The sequence below is a fragment of the Pristiophorus japonicus genome, chromosome 2, assembly GCF_044704955.1.
Source record: "Pristiophorus japonicus isolate sPriJap1 chromosome 2, sPriJap1.hap1, whole genome shotgun sequence".
NCBI lineage: Eukaryota > Metazoa > Chordata > Chondrichthyes > Pristiophoridae > Pristiophorus > Pristiophorus japonicus.
In genome coordinates this window covers 108,708,442-108,736,293 of record NC_091978.1, presented here as the reverse complement: position 1 = coordinate 108,736,293, position 27,852 = coordinate 108,708,442, and the positions used below count along the sequence as shown (strand labels likewise).

At 43.3% G+C, this 27,852-nt stretch overlaps 1 protein-coding gene across 1 annotated transcript in view; it reads right to left on the bottom strand.

Annotated features, from left to right (window-relative positions):
- Nucleotides 1-9,393, bottom strand: part of parp8 (poly (ADP-ribose) polymerase family, member 8) — a 616,987-nt gene extending 607,594 nt beyond the window's left edge. Inside the window, exons 1-2 of the mRNA XM_070862515.1 lie at nt 9,244-9,393; nt 8,685-8,739 (exon numbers count right to left, since the gene is read on the bottom strand). Of these exons, the coding sequence (XP_070718616.1) occupies nt 8,685-8,739; nt 9,244-9,334 (146 nt within the window). The 5' untranslated portion in view covers nt 9,335-9,393. The remainder of the gene's footprint in view (nt 1-8,684; nt 8,740-9,243) is intronic.
- Nucleotides 9,394-27,852: the final 18,459 nt, after the last annotated feature.

The following is a 27,852-nucleotide window of genomic DNA, read 5'->3' as shown; positions in this document are numbered from 1 at the left end:
GGAAAAGCATAATTCAGTCAGGCAGAGTCAGCATGGATTTATGAAGGGGAAGTCATGTTTGACAAATTTGCTGCAGTTCTTTGAGGATGTAATGAACAGGGTGGATAAAGGGGAACCAGTGGGTGTGGTGTATTTGGACTTCCAGAAGGCATTTGACAAGGTGCCACATAAAAAGTTCATGGGGTTGGGGGTAATATATTAGCATGGATAGAGGATTGGCTAACTAACAGAAAACAGTGAGTCGGGATAAATGGTTCATTCTCTGGTTGGCAATCAGTAACTAGTGGGGTGTCGCAGGGATCAGTGCTGGGATCCCAACTATTTACAATCTATATTAACGACTTGGAAGAAAGGAGCAAGTGTAATGTAGCCAAGTTTGCTGATGACACAAAGATGGGAGGAAAAGCAATGTGTGAGGAGGACATAAAAAAATCTGCAAAAGGACATAGATAGGCTAATTGAGTGGGCAAAAATTTGGCAGGTGGAGTATAATGTTGGAAAGTGCGAGGTTTTGCACTTTGGCAGAAAAAAAATCAAAGAGCATGTTATTATTTAAATGGAGAAAAATTGCAAAGTGCTGCAGAACAGCGGGACCTGGGGGTACTTGTGCATGAAACACAAAAAGCTAGTATGCAGGTACAGCAAGTGATCAGGAAGGCCAATGGAATCTTGGCCTTTATTGCAAAGAGGATGGAGTATAAAAGCAGGGAAGTCTTGCTACAGTTATGCAAGATATTGGTGAGGCCACACCTGGAATACTGCGTACAGTTTTGGTTTCCATATTTGCTTTGGAGGCAGTTCAGAGAAGGTTCACTAGGTTGATTCCGGAGATGAGAGGGTTGACTTATGAGGAAAGGTTGAGTAGGTTGAGCCTTGAGTCACTAGAATTCAGAAGAATGGGAGGTGATCTTATCGAAACGTATAATATTATGAGGGGGCTTGACAAGGTGGATGCAGAGAGGATGATTCCACTGATAGGGGAGACCAAAACTAGAGGGCATAATCTTAGAATAAGGGTCTGCCCATTTAAAACTGAGATGAGGAGGAAGTTCTTCTCTCACAGGGTTGTAAATCTGTGGAATTCGCTGCCTCACAGAGCTGTGGAAGCTGTGACATTGAATAAATTAAAGACAGAGATAGACAGTTTCTTAACCAATAAAGGAATAAGGAGTTATGGAGAGTGGGCAGGGAAGTGGACCCGAGTCCATGATCGGATCAGCCATGATCGTATTAAATGGCGGAGCAGGTTCTTATGTTCTTATGTACCTCTCTTTCTTCCTTTACGATGCTCCTTAAAACCTACCTCTTTGACCAAGCTTTTGGTTACCTGCCCGAATAGCTCATGTGGCTTGATATCAAATTTTGTTTGATAATGCTCCTATAAAGCGCCGTGTTTACTACGGTAAAGGCTCTATATAAATACAAGTTGTTGTTGTTTTTAGAAATACAGGGGCGCGTAGCATAAATACATTTAAGGAGAAGTTAGACAAATGCGAGAGGGAGAAAGAAATAGAAAAGGATATGTTGATAGGGTGAGATGAAGTAGAATATGAGGAGGCAATGTGGAGCATAAATACGGGCATAGACCAGTTGGGCCAAATGGCTTGTTTCTATGCTGTAAATTCTATGTAATGTAATTCTATGTAAATACTTCCTGCCACTTCTCCTAAACTTGCTCCTCACAACTCCAAACCTTTGCTCTCTTCTTCTGCTGCCTAGTACATTTTAAAATATTCTAGTTTCCTCAAAATAAAGCATAAACATTTATCATATTTAACAGGGTTTGTTTTTGTCTTCTGCAAAAACGAACATGGAATTTTTTTGGAAAGGGGAGTGGATTTGTGCTCATTAATTTGTCAGTGCTGGAGAGAGTAATATTCATTTTAAATTCAGACTCCAAATGTCTTTATCAAGCAGGTCAGATGCTCTCTCCCTACTCTCCCCAAAAATATACCTCAACCCCAACTAATTTCTAGCAAAACTACCTTCTGCACTCTCATTTACAAAATCAATTCTGTTACCAGACCTTGAGCACTTTTTTCTTTGGACTCAGGTCCTGTAGGAAGCAAAACACTCACTTCTTACTATTAACTAAAGCAGCATAGACTAGTGGACTTGGCAATGAATGGCCTACTCCATGCCAAAATAAACCCCATACAGCACTATAGGATGTGTGGCCATGACATTTCCTACATTACTGTTAGTTCAAATATATTCAAACACTGATCTCACTGCCAATTTTGTGGGATAGAGAACATAGGGAACAGAGGAACAGGAGCAAGTCATTCAGCCTTGAACCTGTTCTTCCATTTAATTCGATCATGGCTGATCAGTACCTCAATTCCATTTACCCCTATTGATCCATATCTTTTGATACCCATACCTATTAAAAAACCTGTCAATCTCAATTTGAACATTTCAATTGATCCAGCAATCACAGCCTTTTTGAGAAGCTAATTCCAGATCCACCATCCTTTTTGTGAAAAAGTGCTTCTTGATTTCACTCCTGAATAGCCTAGCTCTAATTTGAAAATTGTGCTCCCTTGTCCTGGAAATAGCTTCTCTGTATCTACCCTATTGAATCAACCTTCTCAACACAAGGGAATACAGGTCAAGTTTGTACAAATTGTCCTCATAATTTAACCCTTTAGCCTGGTATCATTTTGTTAAATCTGCACCCACCGCACCCCCCCCCCCCACCCTCACCACCACCTCCCCAAGACCAAATATCCTTCCTGAGGTGCGGTGCCCAAAACTGAACACAATATTCCAGATTGTGTCTGACCAAGGCTCTGTACAACCAAGCATCACTTCCTCACGTTTATATTCCAGCTCCCTTGAAGCAAAGGCCAACATTCCATTAACCTTTTTGATTACTTTTTGTACATGTGCACTAACTTTTAGAGATTTGTGTACATGTGTACACCTAAATGCTCCTCCACAGGTCCTACTCTCTCCCGATTAAGAAAATATTCCAAATTGTCTTTCTTGCATCAAAAGTGGATGATCTCACATTTCCCACATTCAACCCCATCTGCCACAGTTTTGTCTGCCCACTTAATCTGTCTATGTTCCTTTGTAACTTTCTGCTGCCAAAAGCTGAGGCCCCAGTACTGATCTACGGGGAAGACCACTTGTTACATCCCGCCAATTTTAATTTTTAATTAATTTAATGCTCTTGCTGAAAATTACCTTTTATCCATTTGGCGGAAAATGTAATTAGCACATACTTGTTTATAATCAACTCTATCATTTGTAATGTGAATCAAATGCTCTTGGAACAAAGCAGAAGATGACATCAAATAAGAATAGCTTGCACCTGCAGGCAAAGGGCTTATGGTGTTATGCCTTTATAATATGTCACATGATCTTAGGGATCCCAAAGATCCGAAAGTAAAATGCTTGCAGTACAAGTACTTGGCAGTGCAGGATGTGCACTGTGGCATAGCCTGAGAGAATCTGATTTCAGACTGGTATTTAAATCCAGGCTCTCCTTCCATTCCTGCAATCCTCAGAACACCAAGTTGCCAATTTACTGGGCATGGCATCAAACCACGACAAGGTTCTTGACTTAGGGAAGTCATTAAGGTACTTGTATTGGACTGTTCAGCCACCAGAGAACTCACTTTGGGAGTGGAAGCAAGTCTTCCTCGATTCTGAGGAACTGGCTATGATGATGATGATGATGATGGGTTGCCCCGCCGACTCCTTTAGAGCCATGGTTATCCAGGCAATATAATAAAATAAAATACTTGTGTTGCGCAAAATGCCTTTTTCATTTACTAATTCTTCTTCCTGCCAATATAAAATTTAAAGTTGAACTTGCTACTTACAACCATAGGGATTATCCACAATAAAGCAAAACAAGTGCGGATGCAGCACAAGTGCACTCTATTTCAGAAACAGTTAAAGGTTTTATTTAAGAAACAATATATATCGCCTTTGATGACCTCAGGACGTTCCAAAGTACTTTACAATAAATTAAATACTTTTACAATGTAGTCACTGTTGTAATGTAAGGAAATGCAGCAAACGATTTACACATATTTACACAAACAGCAAAGTGATTAATGATCGGATAATCTGTTTTGGTAATGTTAGTTGAGAGATAAATGTTGACCGGACTCCAAGAGAACAATAGCTTCAAAATAGTGCCATGAGATCTTTTATGTCCACTTGGGGGAAACAGATGGTTGGGAAAGAAGGCAGTGCAGCTCTCCCTCAGTATTGCATTGAAGTGTCAGCTTAGATTATGTGTTCAATTCTCTGGAGAGGGGCTTAAATCTAGGACCTTCATCCTCAGGAGGTGAGAGTGCTATCACTTAGCCAAGTCTGACACTAATTTAGGTTTCAACGAACTCCATGCTGTGCATACAGTTGAGCATTATACCATGGGAGTGACTACACACCAGATGAAGACAAGTGGTGAAACATTCTCCAGCATAGTATCATTACACACAATTATATTGAATATACAGCACAGAAACAGACCATTCAGCCCAACTAGTCTGTACTGATGTTTATACTCCACACATGTCTCCATCTACCTCATCTTAGTCTTTCAGCATATCTTTCTATTCCCTTTTCTCTCATGTACTCGCCTAGTTTCCTTTTGAAAGCAACTAAGCTATTTGCCTCAATCACTTCCAGTAGTAGCAAGTTCCACATTCTGAGTCAAGAAATTTCTCCTTATTACCCTATTGGATTTATGAGTAACTATCTTGTATTTATGGCCGCTTGTTTTAGATTCTCCCACAAGTGGAAACATTCTCTCCACATCTACCCTGCCTAAACCATTCATAATTTAAAGACTTCTATCAGGTCACTTCTAAGTCTTATCTTTTCTAAAGAGTAAAAAGCTCCAGCACATTCTATCTTTTCCGAAAACGATAATCTCACAGTTCTGGTAACATTCTTGTAAATGTTTTTTGCACTTTCTCCAGTGCTTCTATGTCCTTTTTATAGTATGAAGACTGGAACTGTGCACAGTACTCGAAGTAGGGCCTGACCAGGGTCCTATACAAGTTTAACATAACTTCATTACTTTTGAATTCTATACCCATAGAAATAAATCCCAGGGCTTTGTTAACATTTTAATTGCTTTGCTGACCTGTGATTCTGCTTTTATCAACTCGGTTGTAATTAAATTTTTAATCAATGGTAAGTAAGGAGAATACAAAGTCCTGGAATGTGATTTTTTTTCTATTCAGTTGTGGATATTCATAATATGGTCATTTTGTAAAACAAATATACTCAAGGGCAATGTATAGACTTATCAGCTGGTAATCGTTAATTTTAATGCTAAGTTTTTTCAAGGAGTCCAGTGCTCATTCTGTTACTCTAAGCTTTGAGGGGCCCAAACTGCCCTCCAATTCGATTTAAGTAATTATTTTCCATTTGAATCCATGGGCCGGAGAATAGAGGGAAATTGCCCTCTTTTTCTACTTTATTTCATAGCGGTGGTGTTTGGAAGAGGACATGCTCTTGGAGTGGGGCGGAATGTGGCCCCATGTCAGCGCAATGCTTATAACATCAGCGCGACGTTCCTCCCCTTCAGTTAAAGGTGAGGGCCGCTGCGGGCTCTGCAGCCACTTTAGTGGGCGACCAGGTGGGCTTTAGCCAGGCCAGAGGGGGTCCAAATCTGTGGTTGCCATTGTCGGGCCGACTTCAGAGTTAGCCGACAATTAAAATAAAATTGGCGGCCGCGGTGTTGCGCCCTCCCCGGTGCTGCGCCATCCCCACCGGGAAAAGCTGTCAGGGGTACCGACCGGCAACCGGTCCGCTACTGTGGGGCAATTTCCCTCGCAGGGCAGAAAGAGGTCGCTGCCAGGCAGTTATGGGTCGGCGCCCGTCGGTAACGGGTCGGCGTTGTGCGGTAAGAGGTCAGCGTGTGCCTGACGGGGCGGGCACGCCAGGTGGGGCGGAAATTTGTTTCCGCTGCCCCCAACCCGGGGGCAATTTCTGATGCATCAACCTATCCACCTGCCCCCAGTCGGAATGGCCTTACTGCCCCATTACCGCCTCTTTGAGGCAGTAATGGACCTTAAAGAGAGTGGCAATTTTGGCCCCTGAGAATCTTGCAATGAATATCAGCACTAACATCACTATATTAAGAAAAAGAGAGTAGTAACGGGGAATATGGTCCCATTAAAGACATGTCAGCAAGATTATAATGCACAGTAAAAAAAAGGAAGAATTGCTAAGTGGATATTTTGTATCCGTTTTTACAGTGCCAGAAGAGGGCAAAATACCAGTGATACAAAAATAAGAAAAAGGGGACACAAAAATAAGTAAAAGGGGAGAACCTTAGTGGATTTAAAACTAGTAAAAAATGGTAATGGAGAAAATAATGGGAATTAAGATGAACAACTCTCTTGGACCTGATGGTTTCCAACACAAAGGATAAAAGAAGGTAAGGAAATTGCAGATGCATTAATAATAATTTTTCACAACATTCTAGATTCAAGAATTGTGCCTTTGATTGCAAATATCACTCCATTATTTAACGCCGGAGAGAGAAACCAGGTAACTATAGAACTGTCAGTTTAATGTCAATTATGGGAAATTTACTGAAATCTATCATCAGAGACAGAGTGGCTGAGTATTTGGACAAATATGAGCTGATCAAAAAGAGTCAGCAAAGATTTGTGAAGGCTAGGTCATGTCTGAATAATCCAGTTGAATTTTTTGAGGAAGTCACTAGCGTGATGGCTAGGGGAGTGACTATGGGTGTTGTTTATATGGACTTCCAGAAGTCATTTATAAACATTCCACACAAAAGATCAGAAAATCTGGGTTGGTAATTGGTTCGGAGGTAGCAGACAGGGAATGTTCTCTGACTGGAATGTTTGCCTTTATGACAAGGAGGTTGGTATACAAAGGGGAGGGAGTTAGGCTTCAGTTCTATAGAGCCTTGGTCAGACCCCATCCAGAGTACAGCATCTGGGTGCCGAACTTCAGGAAAGATATATAGGTCTTGGAGGTGGTGCAGTGCCGATTCACTAGAATAATACCAAGGCTAAAAGGGTTCAATTATGAGGACAGGTTGCATAAACTTGGTTTGTACTACCTTAAGTTTAGACGGTTAAGGAGGTGATCTAACCGAGGTCTTTAAAATATTAAAGGGATTTAATAGAGTACATGCAGAGAAACTACTTCCTCTGGTGGAGAAATCCAGAACAAGGGGGTTTAATTTTATAATTAGAACTAGGTCATTTAGGAGTGAAATCAGGTAGTTCAAAGAGTAGTAAAAATCTGGAAATACCTCTCCTAAAAGGCTGTAGATGTTGGTTCAATTTAAATGTTCAAGACTGAAATCAGTCGATTTTTGTTGTTGTTAGGTAAGGATATCAAGTGATATGGAGCAAAGTGGATAAATGGAGTTGAGGTACTGAGCAGCCATGATCTAATTGAATGATGGAACAAGCTCGAGGGACTGAATGACCTACTCATGTCCCTATAATTACTGAAATAGGTGTTTATGATCCATTCACCAGTAATTAAAAAATACAACAAATGTACTCAATACATGAAATTACTAACAGACCACGTGTTCTATTTTCTTCATTCGTGTTCGGTTGTAATTGTACACTCTTTGACAGTGCTGGAAGGATTATAACTGAGATGAATATTTTCTCAGCATATTGTGTAAAGTAGGTTTCTGAACATATACTCCGTGTTTCAAAACCTCTTCCGAGTCTGAGCAATGCTCATTTCCTCTTAATCGCGGTTGCACAATCATTCGAACTACATAAAAAATGCGAAGTGGTGGTAAACTTGGCCAGGCAGTCTAAAAAATCCCCTTCTCTTAAAAGCAACACAATTTCACACCCTGTCTTAATTCCAAAATAAAGCTCGTTCCTAAGCGAATTCTCACGAAACCTTACGTTTTCACATCGACCCACGCTAATCTAGACTTGATTAAATGTCACAAACAAGCTTTCTTTCACATAACAATGATATTTAAAGAGAGATAGAATAACGCGGACCAGAAGAGGCCATTTGTAGATGGTTCAAGTTATCACAATTGTAAACTTCTCAACTAACTTTTTCTCTCTCAAATCTTCAGCATTTTAATTTTATGGTAATTTAGTGCGAATGGTAGAACATTTTTGAGGGGGGATATGGCAAAAAAAATCAACATCTCTTACCATTAGTTTCGAAAAATGTCCTGTTACCCAGTAATATCATGACATATATAAAGTATTATTCACCTGGATATAAGGTATATACGGCCAATTGCATAGATGTAGCTTATTCAACACAATAGATATAAACCTACAAAGTATATTTACTTGTATATTCAGTTACAGGTCTGTTATAAGTGTACGACGCTGTTTCCAATATTTCGAGGATATTTTATTGATGCATAAAGACTTTTTTTGCAGATGTTCATCTTGTTCGTATGTAAACAACGAGATTAAATGCAACGCTGCCTCTTTAAAACATACTTCCGCAACCAGAACATGTTCTGTGCTGCTCCACGCAGTTGTCATGAAGCTTTATTGGAAAAAAAAACACAACCACCCTTTCACGTTTCTTCAATTTAACTGAAATGAAGATTTGCCCGGAGATGCGGAAGTTCCGAGCAAGTCTAAGTGGCCACATTATAACAACGTGTGATCCCACGTACAAATGCACAAACTTTTTTTATCGGGGGTGGGAGAGAGAAAGTTCTACCCTACCTCTTCGAGCCTCTTGTATATGTGTAGGTGAAGGTGGAATCGGAATATCTGAAATCTAAAACAAAAGAAAAGAAACATCAAAATAAAACAATCAAACCAAGCAGCGGATTTTAAGCCGCCTGTTCTGTTGGCGAGATCTGCCAAGAGTGGATTAATGAGATAAATCCAGCAGCAGTGAAACAATCACATTGCAGCCCAGAGTCTGAGATGGAATGTTTACAGTACGTTTTTCTGCAACAAGTGTTTCCATAGCGACAGCAAAATTGTCGATGCGAACGGACAGATCCATGTAAATGAACAGAAAATGCAAAGACAGTCGCATTCATCCATCTGCTCCATCACATCGAGATTGTATTAAAAGCATCTCAAATGTTGTAAATTGATGCACAGAATATAAAACCCAGGATGGCTTTCCTTGTATTTTTGACTGCATGATGTCAATGAACCAGATGCAAATACAATAAAAGCAGACTGCCGGGATTTTAAATCCCGACACAAAACATCATGTAGGATGTGTCTTTTTTTATTATTAATAATAACAATAATAAGAAAATCTTACCGGAAAACAGGCAGTCCTTGTCCGCCTTGCACCTCTGGAGTACGTTGTCTATGTCTGTCTGTATCCGCTCCTGCCTTGAACACATCCCCATGAAGTGTAAACAGAGAGAGAAATGTTTTGTATTCCTTTTATTTCCTCTCTCCTCCTCCTCCTCCAGTAAAAGCAAATATGCGAATGGAGCGGCTGATCAGCTCAAGGTCATAGTCCCCAGTGTGGTGTAGGTGCGGGCGGTGCTCGGGCCGGGGAGATGGGCTCGCTCCGGGGCTGCTGTTGTCCGCTCGGCGGTGCGGCAGCTGCTTGATTTCAGCTGGCGCGAGATGACAATAGCGATCCAGCTGCTCTTCTTCCGACAGGAGATGTACTGTACTACGGGACGCCGCAGCCTCCACACACACACACTCCACAAGGCTTCGCGATTTCGAAAGCGAATAAAAGCGCCAGCCTACTGCTTCTGCTTCTTCTTTCAACCCGATTTCTTCATTAGTTATTCCTTCTGCATTTTTTTCTTCCTTCAGGGGCGGGTAATATCCAACCTGTCGATCTGGGCAGGTATACAAGCCACGCAGTATTTGCACACTTCTGTTTTTATTGGACCAACGTAGGAATTGAAAGGATCCCACAGATCAGTTCATCAGGTGAAATGTGATAGCGTCACCCGATGAAGAAATCTTGATTCCCCACACAGATTTGATAGAACTCATCCCCCGGTCTAATAAATGTCAGTTTTGTGGGGTGTTTCCTGATTCAATAAATGCGACGTATCAATTTCACAAATTAGATTCTCTGCACGTTATTTATTCTGAATATAATGATTAAAACCACCAACGTAGTCACACATAAAGCACAAATCTATCATGTTTGATTAATGTGTCAGAATGCATTTTTATTTCATCTTTCCATTTTAAAAGCTGCAACTGCAATTTATTTTACTGTTTATATTTGGTGTCAAGAATTTTTTTTTTCGCATCGTAATCTTTAGGGAACCTGGCCAGTAATCCAAATGTGAAAATGTCCATTCTGTAAATGAATTTTAATTAAAAGCCATAGTTATGGGGATGCCGTTTTCCAATAGATGAAAAGACCTATTAGGACTCGGGCCCTTGAGCCCTGTAGTAGCAGAACCAGCGCCAGCGGGTTTCCTTACTCTCGGTGCTGGACAACATGAGCCTCCGAATAAAGGATTCACTTCAGGTGCCACAAATGCACTCATTCAAAATCGCATTCTGTCTCTAGAAATCACGTGGGATGGTTTCCCTTTCCAGGGAATTTCCATTCTGAAATTGGATACGCGTGCATGCAGTCTTATTCACACAGCACTGTTACTGTGTTTCTCTTCTCCCATTCGATCTTTTTTTTTTACATGAGCTGAATTGAATGAAGCATTGTAAATCTCACAGCATTTAATTTCATGGCTAAGAATTATCGTGCGGCTTACAAGTTGCATTATTTGGGTTCATAGTAAGCCTCAAAAAATGGTGCCCAGTCTGGAGTTAAAAACCCGCGCTGTTCTTCGGGTTTTCGTTCTTCCCCCGTTAAGGACGACGGTGAAATAAATTGTCGAGCATAATTGATATTAATCCTACAGTAGCTGGTTGCTGTCTTGAAATGGGTCTTGACTAAGGTTTTAATCCATGTGATTTATACACTTTTTTTTCAGAAAGCCAATTACGTACGTAGTTTCGTTTCTTTTCTGTTTCGAAATAATGCAAGTTACTGTTAACAATTAATCTTAACTAAAATGCAGGCAGCTTTGTCCTGGCCTTAAGTCAAAGTGCTGAAAAATAGATAGATAATAGAGAGACGACTTTCAACAATTCAGAACCTGTGTTGACTGGCTAACAAAAGTTTACAACATGCAGATAATAAAACACAGAGGATCCACAATGGGTTTATTTAATGAGTTTAAACCTTATTACACTCCCTCCATCCGTGCTCTGTTTCTAATCCATCTGGGATTACTGTGTTGAGCATATGTGCGATGGAAGTGAGTATACTAAGTTGCAAGGTGATCGTATTTAAATAGAAAGTAATGGATACCTGGGAGTAATTAGATATGGATTAAGAGTCAGCCTGAAAGGTGGTACAAGGCAGTAACACATCCGTTGAGATGGCGTCCATGTATCACTTAACCTCCGAGATCCCTTACTGTTTAGGAGCACATTGTAAACTATTATTTCTTTATAATACATTGAAATATAAGCTCCAATTTTGCAAGGCCTTTTTTGTTACTGGTGCTTTAGGTGCAAAGTTGGGCTCACAGCCTTGCAAGCCCAACTCGGAGCACCCTCGATCTTGCAATGGGCATTTTGAAGCATTTTATTGAGGCTACGTACTGGCATGGGTGGCCCTCATTAACATAGATAAATTAGATCCCACATAAAATTTTACAAATTTGTGCAAGGTGTCATCACAGTACTAGCCTTGCCCATAAAAACTGCACACAATAATGTTGAACAGAATCTAAAAGGCAGTTTTATTTTGCCTGTATCTAGAAGGCTGTGCATTGATAATTATGCTATTATTTTTGGTTGCCTGATGCTATCTTTTCACACAATCAATACTTTTGCTGTACTACATTTACATTTAAAGTTTCAAATAGCTACCATAATACAAGGAACACTTCTGATTCTTGGAATGATAGGCCTGGCCCTGTCTACTCCCATATTATTGCATGATCTAGATGAAGAGAGCCATTTCAACACGAGACTCTTGCTCCTTTCGGCCACTTTGCCAGAGAGCAAATGTTTGAGAGAAAAGAAAAATTCTCTCCCCTTTAAAGGGCAAGCAACATACATTTAAATGCTGCTGGCTGGCCAGATTTTACGATTAAAAAGCAGTCAGCTTTCAGCAGTGACTCACTATATATGTTTTCCATGCACAGGGAACCTTGGCATATGAAGTGAAGACCTTAGATCACAGAATTCATGCAGACCCAGCCCACCCAATCCTCATATTATTGACATGGGTGCACCTGCATCATGAACATACACAGCTTCAGTTTTTCAGAGATTGCTGTAGTGTTTTCTTGTGCAACCTGATGGCAGCCAATTTACACGCAATGTTTTTCTGCAAAACAACAGTACCTACACTTCAAAATTAATTAACTGGATTTAAAATGTTTTGAAAATTATTGAGGAAAAAGAACTACATAAATGCAAACTCTTTATTCTTTCCTTTATATTTTTCAGTTTCCTGGTTGACCAATTTTGCTTCAGTCGCTAGTAGGGTACTATGACAGACAGCAACTTCATGAAAGGAAATAGCCGAAGGAAGGAAAGCAGTGACTTGAAGGGGTGAGCGCTGACTGGGAGAGAACACCTCCAATCTGTCGGTTTTCCATTCACCCCCCTCACCCCCTTACAGCTAGCTCACATTTTCCTTACCGCCCAGCTTGCCTTCTTTACTTCTGTTGCCAATGCTGGGATTCATTTCTGCTGTCACTTTCTGTCAGTCTCCAGAAAAAGAAAGCAAAACAACAAGATTATAAATTTGGCTTATTTCAGCCTTCACAAGGCAATTGAAAAGATTGTATCATTAGTATGATTTACTGTTCATTTATGAAAGAGGCTGAAAATAGTCCCACCAATGAACAACCTTCCTTTGTTTTATAGCTCTGGAAAACGAGATGAACCCTGACAGAGCAGCAGTGAAACCAGCACTAACATTTAACAATGGTTGCAAGACAGGCAAGAGCAAGGAATAGAGCAAAGGCGCAGAACGGGCTGACTGGAATAGGAATAAGAGGCATGTGGAGAAGGAGAAATTTATGTTGGATTTGCAGAGTAAGATGGGAGCCGGGAGCTGGACAAATAGGATAGCAGACTCCTGGAAAACACAGGTTTTAATATATTGTACCATGTGATTAGGCAAGAAGTTATATTATACCATGTGATATATTGAAATACAATAATTCATCTAATATTTTTCTTTCACTTTGACAGGAAATGTTACATTGCCAAAGGGTACTTTAATAGCTCCTATTATATCATAGGAGCTGCCTCTTACCTCTCTTCCTCCAGACATTATTGACCAGCATCCTGAAAGTATCCTCAGTGAAGATGAAATGCTAATTTCACAGGATTGCTTTGGTACAAAGCTTTACATGTCTTGATAAGTCAGTCATGGAGTTAATAAAATGACCACTACAATTTGCACTAACACGGCACGTTAGATGTAGTGAAATTTCCCAAGGAGGTGGATCTGTCACTGACGCAGAATTTGGAGAGGTATGGGAAGATGATCGAAGGCATGGACAAAGGGATAGGTTTTGATAAGGCTTTGATGATGAGAACATATGTAGTAAGTTTCAGGAAGAGAATTCCATTGTACACAGTCGTAAAAGCTAAAGGTTCTACCACTAGTGGAAGAAACACTTTGCAGGTTAAAACTCGGTAAAGAAATTAAACTGTGAATGCACTGCTTCCTAAAACAATGGCTGCTTTGAACATACAGCCTTCTTAAGCCTTCCCAAACAGCCACAGAAATGATTACCTTGGAGGCATAACAGTTAGTCCAGAGTACCACTAACAAAATGAAGCAGGTCTGATATATTATTCATTCCTGGGATGTGGGCGTCGCTGGCAAGGCCAGCATTTATTGCCCATCCCTAATTGCCCTTGAGAAGATGGTGGTGAGCCACCTCCTTGAACCGCTGCAGTCTGTGTGGTGATGGTACTTCCACAGTGTTGTTAGGGAGAGAGTTCCAGGATTTTGACCTAGCGACGATGAAGGTATTGATTTTCTATAAACTAATAACGAAATCAGATCAATTAAACTCACATTCTTAATAAATCAAATAGTACTGTCAGATGACTAAGGAAAGAGATACTTATACAAAGTACATATCTCCACACACATTTCCTAGGTAACTGCAAAACTGCCACAGCAATCAGGTCAGTCAGACATACCATATATAAATCACTATTAAAAAAACAACTATTTGTCATTCGCTTCTAACTGTTGACACAAGCCCCAATTTTCATTTGAGGGCTCTGCTCAGGTGTACATTGGGCTGTGCATTCTTAGCACAGACTCAAAGTTAGTGCATCGAACCCATCACTATTTTTGGGTTCATAGAAATATAGAAACATAGAAAATAGGTGCAGGAGTAGACCATTTGGCCCTTCGAGCCTGCACCACCATTCAATATGATCATGGCTGATCACCTAAGGTTCAGCCTAATTTGCACCATGTAGACAAGCTAAAGGTGTCAATAATCTCTTTAACTGGAACTTGCCGATTGATGGTTAGATAATCATGTACCGCTGAGGGGGTCAGTAAGAAGGAGGAACTGAGAGAAATCCTTATTAGTCTGGAAATTGTGTTGGGGAAATTGATGGGATTGAAGGTCGATAAATCCCCAGGGCCTGATGGTCTGTATCCCAAAGTACTTAAGGAGGTGGCCTTGGAAATAGCGGATGCATTGATAGTCATTTTCCAACATTCCATAGACTCTGGATCAGTTCCTATGGAGTGGAGGGTAGCCAATGTAACCTCACTTTTTAAAAAAGGAGGGAGAAAGAAAACAGGGAATTATAGACCGGTCAGCCGGACATCGGTAGTGGGTAAAATGATGGAATCAATTATTAAGGATGTCATAGCAGCACATTTGGAAAGAGGTGACATGATAGGTCCAAGTCAGCATGGATTTGTGAAAGGGAAATCATGCTTGACAAATCTTCTGGAATTTTTTGAGGATGTTTCCAGTAGAGTGGACAAGGGAAAACCAGTTGATGTGGTGTATTTGGACTTTCAGAAGGCTTTCGACAAGGTCTCACACAAGAGATTAATGTGCAAAGTTAAAGCTCATCGGATTGGGGATAGTGTGCTGACGTGGATTGAGAACTGGTTGGCAGACAGGAAGCAAAGAGTAGGAGTAAATGAGTACTTTTCAGAATGGCAGGCAGTGACTCGTGGGGTACCGCAAGGTTCTGTGCTGGGGCCTCAGCTGTTTACATTAATGATTTAGACGAGGGGATTAAATGTAGTATCTCCAAATTTGCGGATGACACTAAGTTGGGTGGCAGTGTGAGCTGCGAGGAGGATGCTATGAGGCTGCAGAGTGACTTGGATAAGTTAGGTGAGTGGGCAAATGCATGGCAGATGAAGTATAATGTGGATAAATGTGAGGTTATCCACTTTGGTGGTAAAAACAGAAAGACAGACTATTATCTGAATGGAAAAGGGGAGGTGCAATGAGACCTGGGTGTCATGGTACATCAGTCATTGAAGGTTGGCATGCAGGTACAGCAGGCAGCAGGCGGTTAAGAAAGCAAATGGCATGTTGGCCTTCATAGCAAGGGGATTTGAGAACAGAGGCAGGGAGGTGTTACTACAGTTGTACAGGGCCTTGGTGAGGCCACACCTGGAGTATTGTGTACAGTTTCGGTCTCCTAACTTGAGGAAGGACATTCTTGCTATTGAGGGAGTGCAGCGAAGGTTCACCAGACTGATTCCCGGGATGACCGCACTGACATATCAGGAAAGACTGGATCAACTGGGCTTGTATTCACTGGAGTTCAGAAGAATGAGAGGTGGTCTCATAGAAACGTTTAAAATTCTGACGGGTTTAGACAGGTTAGATGCAGGAAGAATGTTCCCAATGTTGGGGAAGTCCAGAACCAGGGGTCACAGTCTAAGGATAAAGGGTAAGCCATTTAGGACCGAGATGAGGAGAAACTTCTTCGCTCAGAGAGTGGTGAACCTGTGGAATTCTCTACCACAGAAAGTTGTTGAGGCCAATTCACTAAATATATTCAAAAATGAGTTCGATGTAGTCCTTACTACTCGGGGGAACAAGGGGTATGGCGAGAAAGCAGGAATGGGGTACTGAAGTTGCATGTTCAGCCATGAACTCATTGAATGGCGATGTCGGCTCGAAGGGCCGAATGGCCGACTCCTGCACCTATTTTCTATGTTTCTATGTTTCTAAGACCTGAAGGAATGAAAAGAGCGATTGCAATCTTGCCGGAGCATTGTGCAAGTTGGAAGATTTACATTTTGCTGGCCATGGTCGAGGGAGCACATAAATGGTTAATGCAGAATTGCAGGACATAGCCACAGTCATCAATATCAATTGTATCAGCAATGTAGCTACAACACTGAAATAAGTTTAATAACCTCTATGCCAACTCTAATTACAACTGCAGAATACTATTAACAGAGGATCTTCACAAAGTTAACCATACATCCACATTCTGTAGTGTAGCAAGACTGGATCAAATGATACATTGCAGGGGTGTCCACAGCAGGCAGAATCAAATTATAACTATCAGACAAACTGTTGCCTCCAAAGGGAACAATCAAAAATCTGTTGTTGGCTGTGTCTTGTCCTCCAAATCAGAAATCTGGGGCTCGATTATTCCTACCGAGGCAGGAGAGTGGCCGGCAATGTCTGAGGCGGGAAACGACCCTGTTCCTGGCTCCATATCAGCTTCCCCCACAACTTTCCCTAGATTGGGCTTCTTAAACCCACCCTGCAAGGTTCCCGGCCAATTAAAAGGAAGCGGGTTTGATGACATCATCTGATGACACATTATCAGCCGATTTCCTTTAAGGGATCATGCCCACAAAGATTTTCACAGTTGTGCTGTCAGTGTTCTGCAGCATTGAGGTTTTTAAAAATTTGTTCATGGGGTGTGGGCATTGCTGGCAAGGCCAGCAGTTATTGCCCATCCCTAATTGTCCTTGAGAAAGTGGTGATGAGCCGTTGCAGTCCGCGTAGCGAAGTTACTCCACAATGCTGTTAGGGAGGGAGTTCCAGAATTTTGAGCCAGTGACAATCAAGGAATGGTGATATACTTACAAATCAGAATGGTGTGTAACTTGGAAGGGAACATGGAGGTGATGGTGTTCCCATGTGCCTGCTGCCCTTGTCCGTCTAGGTGGTAGAGGTTGCGGGTTTGGGAGTTGCTGCCGAAGAAGCCTTGGTGAGTTGCTGCTGTGCATCTTGTCGATGGTACACACTGCAGCCACGGTGCACCGGTGATGGAGGGAGTGAATGTTTCAAGTGGTGGATGGGGTGTCAATCAAGCGGGCTGCATTGTTTTGGATGATGTCGAGCTTCTTGAATGTTGTTGGAGCTGCACTCGTCCAGACAAATGGAGAGTATTCCATCACACTCCTGACTTGTGCCTTGTAGATGGTGGAAAGGCTTTGTGGAGTCAGGAGGTGAGACATTCGTCACAGAATACTTAGCCTCTGACCTGCTCTTGGTGCCACAGTATTCATGTGGCTGGTCCAGTTACGTTTCTGGTCAATGGTGACCCCCAGGATGTTGATGGTGAGGGATTCGTTGAATGTCAAGGGGCGGCGGTTAGACTCTCGCTTGTTGGAGATATTCATTGACTGGCACTTGTGTGGCGTGAATGTTATTTGCCACTTATCAGCCCAAGCCTGAATGTTGTCCAGAAATTGTTGCATGCAGGCATGGACTGCTCCATTATCTGATGAGTTGTGAATGGCACTGAACACTATGCAGTCATCAGCGAACATTCCCACTTCCGACCATATGATGGCGGAAGGTCATTGAAGAAGCAGCCGGAGATAGTTGGGCCTAGCACACTGCCCTGAGGAACTCCTGCAGTGATGTCCTGGGGCTGTGATAATTGACCTCCAACCACCAGAACTATCTTCCTTTGTGCTAGGTATGACTCCAGCCAGTGGAGTGTTTTCCACCTGATACCCACTGACTTCAGTTTTACTAGGGCTCCTTGATACCACACTCGGTCAAATACTGCCTTGATGTCAAGAGCAAACACTGAAAAGCACTGCAAAAAGGTGCACTGCTGCACCCAGGCCCTCCCATGAATCCCCCCATATGACTATGGAGGGAGTTATAGCATGCATGGAGTTTCTCTTCCCTTCCCATGGGTGGAAAAAACCTCTCCAGGACACCAACGCAACTTGGTTGCACATTGTACCGGAGGGCACAAGTGGAGTTGTCATCAGAAGGATCTGACAAACCTTTCAGTAGATCACAAAACATTATTGCAAAGCAACACTCAACCTCATCCTGCTGTGCCACTAATCACACCCCGATCACTCTTCTTTCCCTACCCTACGCCAACTTGCCTTGCACTTCCATCCACCCCTCTTCCTCTATCTACTTTATCACATCTCCATCTCATGAGCCACCCCTCACACTCACCTTGTCCAATCATACTAACTAACAACACACAAGGGTAGGCACTTGGGTGTAATTGCCAATGCTGATGTTAAGTTTCTGCTAATGTGTTGTCAAACATTGAAATCTTTACTTTCAACACTTTGCCTTCTTGTGTGCACCATTGGGTGTGGTTTAGTTGTTGCAGTGAATGATGAGACATAATGGTATCCCCCAATGGTGAGGAGTGTGAAAGTAATGGGTTGGGCATTGTAGGGTTGCTTTGTGATCTTGTTGTGGGATGGTGCCAACCTTGCGCATCATGAGTCAGTCAGGGTGTGCAGCATCAAATGAAGTAAATGTGACCACAGTGAGGCCATCCCTGGTGTCCCAGGTAGCAATGTGGTCGGGTGCTGATGGCCTGTGCCCTGTGTAGCATCAGATGATTGCGGAGAAGGTTGATGTTTTTGTTGGTGATGCTGGTGTGCCTGGTGATGTTATTGTTGGGGCGGATCGTGGTGGAATGCTGTGGACCAAGGTGAGATTTTTTCAAGGGCACAGATGCTGATGGAATAGATGGCAGGTGAAGTTGAGATGACAGAAGCGATCTGTCAATGGTGAGATAGGTTGCTCCAAGGAGGTGACACTGAATAGAGAGTTCACTGCAAACACTTCAAACATCCATAAAGCTGAAACGTTTATTCCAAATCCTGAAGGCTCCAGCTTCTTTGATTGGAAATTAAACAGCTGTGAAATTGTAGCTTTTATACCACTTCTGCAGCTGTCAACTAGTCAAACCAATTCAGAGTTGTTGAGAACCCGACACACTTACCTAACATGATCTCCGAGGGATGTCAACCTTGTAAAAAACTTGGTAAAATGGTTATGACCTGGAAAAATTCTGCTAAAAGTTTTAAGCAGCTTCTTAACTGTCTCAATTGCCGGACACACCGCTTAGTGAGTGGTCTGCAATCTGCAGGCAGAGCTGGCACTTGGGAAATTCACAAGGAGACAGGTTCAGAACCGACTTCTGCCCCACTGTCAATCGTGACCATTTTGACAGCAGGCCTGCCTCCAAACTTGCACTCGCTGTGCTGGTAAGATTCCAGCCCTTGTGTTGCAAATAGACGCAGGCGCATTTCTTTGTAATACAGTTTCCACCATCTACACTGTCCACACTTAGCATAGGCACCCACCAATATCAAGCAAGTGGCGCTATGTTAGAAATTAGGGATACTTAAATGGTTATGCAAATGAAACTGTGATGCAAAAAATACTGTGTTTAAATTATTGCATTAGAGCTCAAGACAAGTAAGGGGTTAATATATAAGTTATGTTTACTGGAACTGCTTAAGTTTCATTTTCCTGGAAAATGAGTATGAGGTAAGAGACTCTCACAAGGGAGGATTGGACAGTCGAGATAAGAGGCCTTCAAAATTTTTAAACAAGAAAGATGTGAGAGGAAAGCATAGGACCCCTGGAGGGAGGGTCTTCATCTGTAAGTTTAGACGAAGAACTCGACATACCATTTGGCACCTTGTTTTAAGGGGAACCTCTATAGGTTAAATGGTCCTGTCCATATTCTACCCCAGTCCTACCACTAAAAAGAGAATAAAAGGGAGACCTAAAGAGCCCTTAGCACAGACAGTGGAGTAAGCATTCCTGAGAGTGGAGTTAATGCTAGCTTCAATCTAACACTCAGGGGCAGTTCAAGAAGGGAGAGAGAGACACGTGAGACGAGAGGGTCCTCTGTTCGCATATGCTAGCCATCTGTCCGATTGGGTCCAGTACCAGCTATTTGTCATGGCGTATGTTTTTGCTGTATAACTAGTGTGTTATATTCCATCTTAAACTCCGATTAAACACAATATACCCACCATATTGGTTTGCACTCGATCCTGATTATTTGAAAGATTAGAGATAACTTAATCTCAACAACTAACCATTTTCATTACCATCGCAGTCAATTACAAAGGTGGTGCTTATAATGTATTCCAACTATTTCAACAACTTGTATTTATATATGAATTTATATGTTTAGTTACTTTTATTAATATATATTTGTACAGCTCCAAAAGTACTTATCCTCTACGTAATGCTTTAAACGGCTCTGGTGATTTCACTCAACATGGGGTCCTCAAGCAGGTTCAATCAGCTGCTCACACTTTGTTAATCTCCTGTGTTGTACTTAATGATTAAATGGCTCTGCTGATTTCAGGCAGAATTGTGTCTTGAAGCAGCTTCAATCAGCTGTTCACACCTCGTTAAAATGCGATTACCTTAGTGAAGAGATTTTGGCTGCAACTGCTGACAATTAGGAAAGGCAGTTGCTAAGTGAGATTATTTTGCTTTCGCTAATTGAGATTTCCTGTTTTAAAAAAACATGTTGGTTACTTATCGTTCACTGCATATAGTGACAAAATCACGTGAAAACCAATACACCCGCTGTAACTGAATGGGACTTTATCTCTTACACATGCATGATATTTAGAGTTACCTCCCTCCCAGATAGTCTTACAGTACTTTGAATGTTACCTATGTATGTTTATCATACAGCGCACTATTCTTTACAGCAGCTCCTTTCCTTTTTACATGCTTCTTCCCTCATATCCTCACATTCCGGTCCCCCTGACAAATGTCCTGCAGGATGCATGTTAAAAATAACATAACATAAGGAATAGGAGCATTAGAAGACCATATGGCCCCTCAAGCCTGCTCCACCATTCAATGAGATCATGGCTGAACTTCGACACCAACTCAATTTTCCCATCCTATCCCCATATCCCTTGATTCCCTTAGTGCCCAAGAATCTATCGATCTCCGTCTTGAATATTCTCAATGATTGAGCATCCACAGCCTTCTGGGTTAGAGAATTCCAAAGATTCACAGCATTCTGTGTGAAGAAATTTCTCCTCATCTCAGTGCTAAATGGTGGACCCCTTATCCTGAGACAATGACCCCTAGTTCTAGACTCATGTTCAAGTACTAACGACCACTATAGGCTGTGCGCTGACATGAGTATCACTGTATAAACTTCTAGGAATGTCAATTTCTCACCTATTCAACTATGCAGGATAAGCACATCACAAGCTGGAGACGTGTCACATGGGAAGCAGATTTCCCAACCTCCATCATTTGACCCACTTTGATAGACTGTCATAGAGATCAAGGGCAGAGAGACAATGAATAGAGCATAGGTGAAATCAGAAGTCTAGCTTTGAATCTGTACAAACTCCTCCTGCTTTTTTTTATCATCTTCACTCACTGACTGCTATCAAATCATATATTGAGCAATAATTCCATGTCATTCATTTAGTGGAAAACTGCATTTGATGTATTTGCATCAAGGCACCACTGTAACCGGGTGTAACACGTAAAAGAGTTCAGGGTGAGGGGCTTGGAGGAATCTTTTAGCTCACAGTACACACCGTTTCTCACGGCAAAGCACAACTATAAACATCTGGGATAATTCAATAGTGAGATTGAGGAGGGTGAACATGGTGTTGGAGGAGGAAACAGGTGAAGATGACATTGGTGGTACAGGAGGAGCAGTAACCTGCTGACTACAGGTCAACTCATGTCCCTCCTTGGCTTAAAAAGATCCAGGTCTTTGAGGAGCTGCTTTTCCGAGCATCAAAGATTACTACATTTTACTAGGGGCTAGTGCCAAGCAACTTTCAGCCAATGACAGGTAGTGTGGAGAAGCCCACCACTTACCTGCATTATCTTAAAAACTGGGGAGCATGTAAATTAATATGACAGGGAGGTGGGAAAAGTCTAAGTTTGAGGCGAGAGAGGGAGAACAGGATGAATGAAACTGTTGGAATAGAAGCAGAAGGCATAACTGAAATAAATAGTCATAAAATATTATCAGAGGAGAAAAGGAAAGAAGCAGCCCATGAGTTAGTGAGATGAGTGGTGAAAACCCCATTTTTCTTGAGATTCTACAGCTCTTCCGCAGACGTTGTGGTGAATGAACTGATGAACCCTTGCAGAAATTCACCCCATAGAGTACAAGGGTAAAGAAGGAATGATACAGCTTTACAAAATATTGATTAGGCCACAGTTAGAAGTATGGCATGCAGTTTTGGGCACTGTTTTGTGGCTAGATCGCTTTAAGCAGCGATATGGTTTTAGATTTATGGTAGTTGTCGGCGCAAAGGGTGGGGTTAACATCGAGGTGACCAGCACGGAGCTGATGAATGTTCTTCTATCTCTTACACAGAACTACAATCCAAGAGGTTTGTAGCATTGACAAAACTGGACCTTTTGATCAGCTCTTTGCTAAAAAAAACTCTGACCATTGCTGGTGATGCCTGTACTGGCAATAAACAAAGCAAAGAGCGAGTTGTTCTTCCAATAGGAGGAAACATGGATGGAACTGATTGTCTGCCCTTTATTTTAGTTGGTAAAGCAGAGAATCCCAGATGTTTTAAAAATGTAAAGACGCTGCCGGTAATATACAGGAACAACATAAAAGCTTGGATAACCAGAGGCATCTGGAATGAATGAATCAGATTGTAGGATGGAAAACTGTAATCACAATGCCATAAAGTGCTGCTGTTCATTGACAATGCCGCTGCCCATCAGAAAGTCAATGGGCTAGATTTTACCCGGCGTGGGTGGTAAAAATGGGTTTTCAGATCGTCGGCTTGTCGCCCATTCTCAAAGCCCCTCGTCTCCATTTTTGAAATTGGGCATTACTGCGAGTGATAAGAAATGGGCGGTAGCGTTAAATCTCTCTGAGCTACTGCCATAAAGTGTCGCCGTCCTTAGCAACAGTGTGGCAATGCTCAATTCCCACGATACAGGAGGTCAAGGGTCATCATGACATGTGCAGAAGAAGAGACAGATAGAGAGTGAGCTGAGAGGGAGTGAAGGTGTGTGTGGGTGTGATGTGGCTGCTTTGGGAGGAAGGAAGGAGAGTTTTGAGCTTTAAGCAAATTGAGCAAAAAAAATTAGCTGTTACCAGCCAGATATTTGCCCGAATTTGGTGCCTATAATGGAGGGAGCGGAGGAGGCAACACAGCACACTGTGGAGACTGACGCTGGAGAGAGCAGTGAGCTGGGAGAGGAGCACATTGGAGGGTGCAAAAGAGCAAGGAGGTTCTCAGACGAGGCAAATGCCTCCCTCCTGCAGGAGGTCGAGTTACGCTGGGGTGATTTGACACAGGGAGGGCGTGGGAAGCCCACCCCAAAGGCCTACCAGAAGATTTGGGCTGAGATAGCAGAGGTGGTCTCGTCGACGACCAACGAGGTGCATGAGGGCAACCAATGCCGCAAATGATGGAACGACCTTGTCGGATCTGCAAGAGTAAGTATTACATTTATTTACATGTACGTATGTATTTATATAATTTGATTTGTAAGAGTCATGAGTGACTATCGTCAGATGTGAAGTCTTTCACTTTTACCAGGAATGTTGTAGTCAAAGCCTGCGGTCACGGTGTACGTCTTTAGGTAAAGAATGATAATTATCATAATAGTCATGATTACATCTGTCGGTTATGTGTTTTATCAGTCTCTGTGACAGTACCCAGCAATGATATCATGCAATGATCTCATGCCATGTCGTCCTGTTACCTTTACAGAAGAAGCTATCGACGGTGAGGTCCGTGCAGAGGTGAACGGGTGGGGGGCCACCAGTTCCTAGCGACATCATTGAGTTGGAGGAGTGGGCGCACACACTCGTGGGGAAGCACACCCAGATGGCCATGTAAACATCTGCAAACCCTGAAGTGATGTGATGTGAGTGAAGTTTACACCATTGCATAATGTAAAGTCAATAGTCACTGTTTTCCGAACAATCAAATATATGATAGATGATTTCTAAAATTGTTCTATAAATAATGCTGGCCTAATGAAAATCATTGCAATGCAAATATGTTGATGGTCATGAAATGTGATGTCTGTGATGATTTTGATAGCAGTGGTGCTTTTACTGTGTGTAGCGCTGGAATCACCGTGTGACCCTAGCACCTCCTTCTCCTCTAATAACCTAATTTGTGTTTTGCAGCTCAGCCAGCAGCGCGGCCCCAGGCAAGACCACAGAGGCCAGAAGGTGGGGGCACGGGGCTGGGCTCGCCGGACGATCCTACATCTGGTGCTGAGGAGCTCCGATTCTCGCCCGTCAATCCGCTGGGTCTGTTCTCTACGGATGAGAGCGCGGACTTCGAGGAACCTGCATCACCACACTCCAGAAGCCATTACACCCCAAGGACATCTAGGGCTCCTCCGGTCATTCCCACCTCTACTCTGGAGGTACCAGGCTCAAGCACCTCGCCACAGGGAACCCCATTTATCCCCAGGTCGGCTCCGACCCCGCGGAGGTTTCATCGACGTGGCAGGTCTTTTCCATGAGTGCCACATGAGAGTTGAGAGATGGTACATTTGTCCAGGAGGACTGTAGGTGTCATGTATGTAACCACAATGTAACACCACTGTATTACTGTATACACTCAACCTAAATGCACACCTTGACCAGAAGGGGTGAACTTGTGGGAGACACTCCTTACCTGATCACACAGGTATAAAAAGAGAGGTCCCACGCAGGGTCATCATCTTTGGAGTCCTGTGAATAAAGAGTTAAGGTCACCCCCAGAATGTGCCTCGCGTGGTTTCATGCTGTAGAGTAAGGACTTTACATTGGCGACGAGAAACGGGAATTCATGACCCACGAGAATGGCCACCGGTAGCACAGAGGAACAGTATTGTGTTGGGGAAGACTGGGACGATTTTGTTACGAAAGAATGGCTGGGGATGCAGCGGCCGACAAGCGAAGGGCTCATCTTTTGACCAGCTGCGGACCAAAGACTTACGCGATCATGAAGGACTTACCAGCACCCGTAAAGCCGGCGGACAAAACCTTTGAAGAACTTAGCAAATTGATCAGGGAGCACCTCAATCCGGCGAGTAGCATACATATGGCCCGATACAGATTCTACACCCACTGATGCTGTGAAGGACAGAGCATACCGGACTTCGTAGCGGAGCTCCAGTATTTGGCCAGCCTCTGTAAGTTCACAGATGCCTGTCAGGGGAGATGCTAAGGGACTTCTTTTTTGAGGGCATCGGTCATGCGGGAATTTTCTGCAAATTAATTGAGAACAAGGATTTGACCTTGGAAGCGGCGGCATTGATAGCTCAAACTTTCACGGTGGGGGAGGAAGAGACGAAAATAATATACTCGCGCAATTCTGCCTCTAACGCGGCAATGGATCAGGGAGTCAACATCATCAATGCGACTCAGAGTCCTGCAGGCAGGCAGGGGCAGTCCGACACTCCCCAGGCAGCAATAGACCCCAGAGTAGGACTCCAACAGAGACAATGGCAGGCTGAATGGACATTCACGCCATCACAGTGGACAATATGGCCCGGGATGGGCCATTGACACCCACTAATAGGGTACTTAAGAGCAGTCAAAGGGACAGTCAGCGCGGAATGCCTGGCCATAGTCCCTTTGTTCCCAACAATGGAAACTTTAACTCATGCTGGAGGTGTGGGGGAAAACACTCAGCTGGATCTTGCAGATTTCAACAGTTTGTCTGCAGGAACTGCAATCTCAGTGGCCACTTAGCTCGAATGTGCAGGAAGCCTGCAACCAGACTAATATATGAGGCGGATGGACCAGAAGAGGGTTCTTTGAGGTAGGATGACTTTTGGGGCAAATCGATGGACGCCGAGGTTCAGCGGGTCCATGTGGCGAATATTCACAGTTCATACACCGAAATGACACCAATGATGATGAGGCTTTTATTAAACAGTATCCCTGTACGCATGGAGCTGGACACTGGGGCCAGCCAGTCACTCATGGGTGTTCAGCAATTTGAGAAGCTATGGCCACTCAAAGCCAGTAGACCCAAATTAGCACGTATTGACACACAATTACGGACTTACACTAAAGAAATCATTCCGGTGCTAGGCAGTGCAATGTTGGCTGTCACACACAATGGGTTAGTGAATCGGCTGCCGCTCTGGATTGTCCCGGGCAATGGTCCTGCACTGTTGGGGAGGAGTTGGTTAGCCGAGATGAACTGAAAATGGGGGGATGTTCACGCAATGTCATCTGTGGAGCGAAGTTCGTGCTCACAAGTCCTACAACAATTCGATTCACTATTCCAACCTGGCGTCGGGACTTTCAAAGGCACTAAAGTAGTGATACACATCACCCCGGATGCCAGGCCAGTGAACCACAAAGCCAGAGCAGTGCCGTATGTGATGCGGGAAAAGATCGAGAGCGAATTGGACCGGCTGTTGAGAAAGGGCATCATCTCGCCTGTTGAATTCAGCGACTGGGCGAGCCCCATCGTTCTCGTCCTAAAAGCGGATGGTTCTGTCAGGATCTGTGGCGACTACAAGGCCATCATCAATCGGGTGTCCCTACAAGATCAATACCGGCTCCCGAGAACAGAGGACCTCTTCGTCACGCTGGCAGGCGGCAAGCTGTTCACCAAGTTGGACCTCACTTCAGCCTATATGGCCCAGGAACTGGCCGACGAATCTCAACTACTGACCACCATCACCACGCACAAGGGACTGTTCGTTTATAACAGGTGCCCGTTTGGAATTCGATCAGCGGCCGCGATTTTTCAAAGAAACATGGAAAGCCTGCTTAAATCCATTCCTGGAACGGTCGTATTCCAGGACGACATCCTCATCACGGGTCGTGACACCGAGGAACACCTCCACAACCTGGAGGAGGTGCTACGCCGACTGGACCGGGTAGGCCTGTGACTCAAGAAGTCTAAATGTGTGTTCTTAACTTCTGAGGTTGAGTTTCTGGGCAGAAGGGTTGCTGCAGATGGGATTCGGCCCACCAAATCCAAAACAGAGGCGATTCGACGAGCACCCAGGCCCCGCAACACATCGGAGCTGCGTTCATTCCTGGGACTGTTGAACTATTTCGGGAACTTTATGCCAAACTTGAGCACATTGTTGGAGCCGCTGCACATGCTCCTGCGTAAGGGTTGCGATTGGTTTTGGGGGGACTGTCAGGAACGGGCTTTTGATCGCGCGCGAAATCTACTTTGTTCAAACAAGTTGTTGACCCTGTACGACCCCTGTAAAAAATTGGTTCTGACATGTGATGCATCGTCCTATGGGGTTGGGTGCGTGTTGCAGCAGGGCAATGCTGAGGGTCAACTACAATCTGTGGCTTATGCCTCCAGGTCGCTCTCTCAAGCAGAACGGGGATATAGGATGGTCGAGAAGAAAGCGCTTGCATGTGTCTATGGTGTAAAAAAAATATATCAGTACCTCTTTGGTAGGAAGTTTGAATTAGAGATGGACCTCAAGCCATTAACATCCCTGTTGTCAGACAGCAAGGCTATCAATGCCAACGCATCAGCTCGCATACAGCGATGGGCTCTCATGCTGGCTGCTTATGACTACTCCATCCGGCACTGGCCCAGCACTGAAAATTGCGCTGACGCGCTCAGCAGGCTTCCACTGGCCACCACCGAGGGGGCAGCGGAGCAAAGCGCCGAGATGGTCATGGATGTCGATGT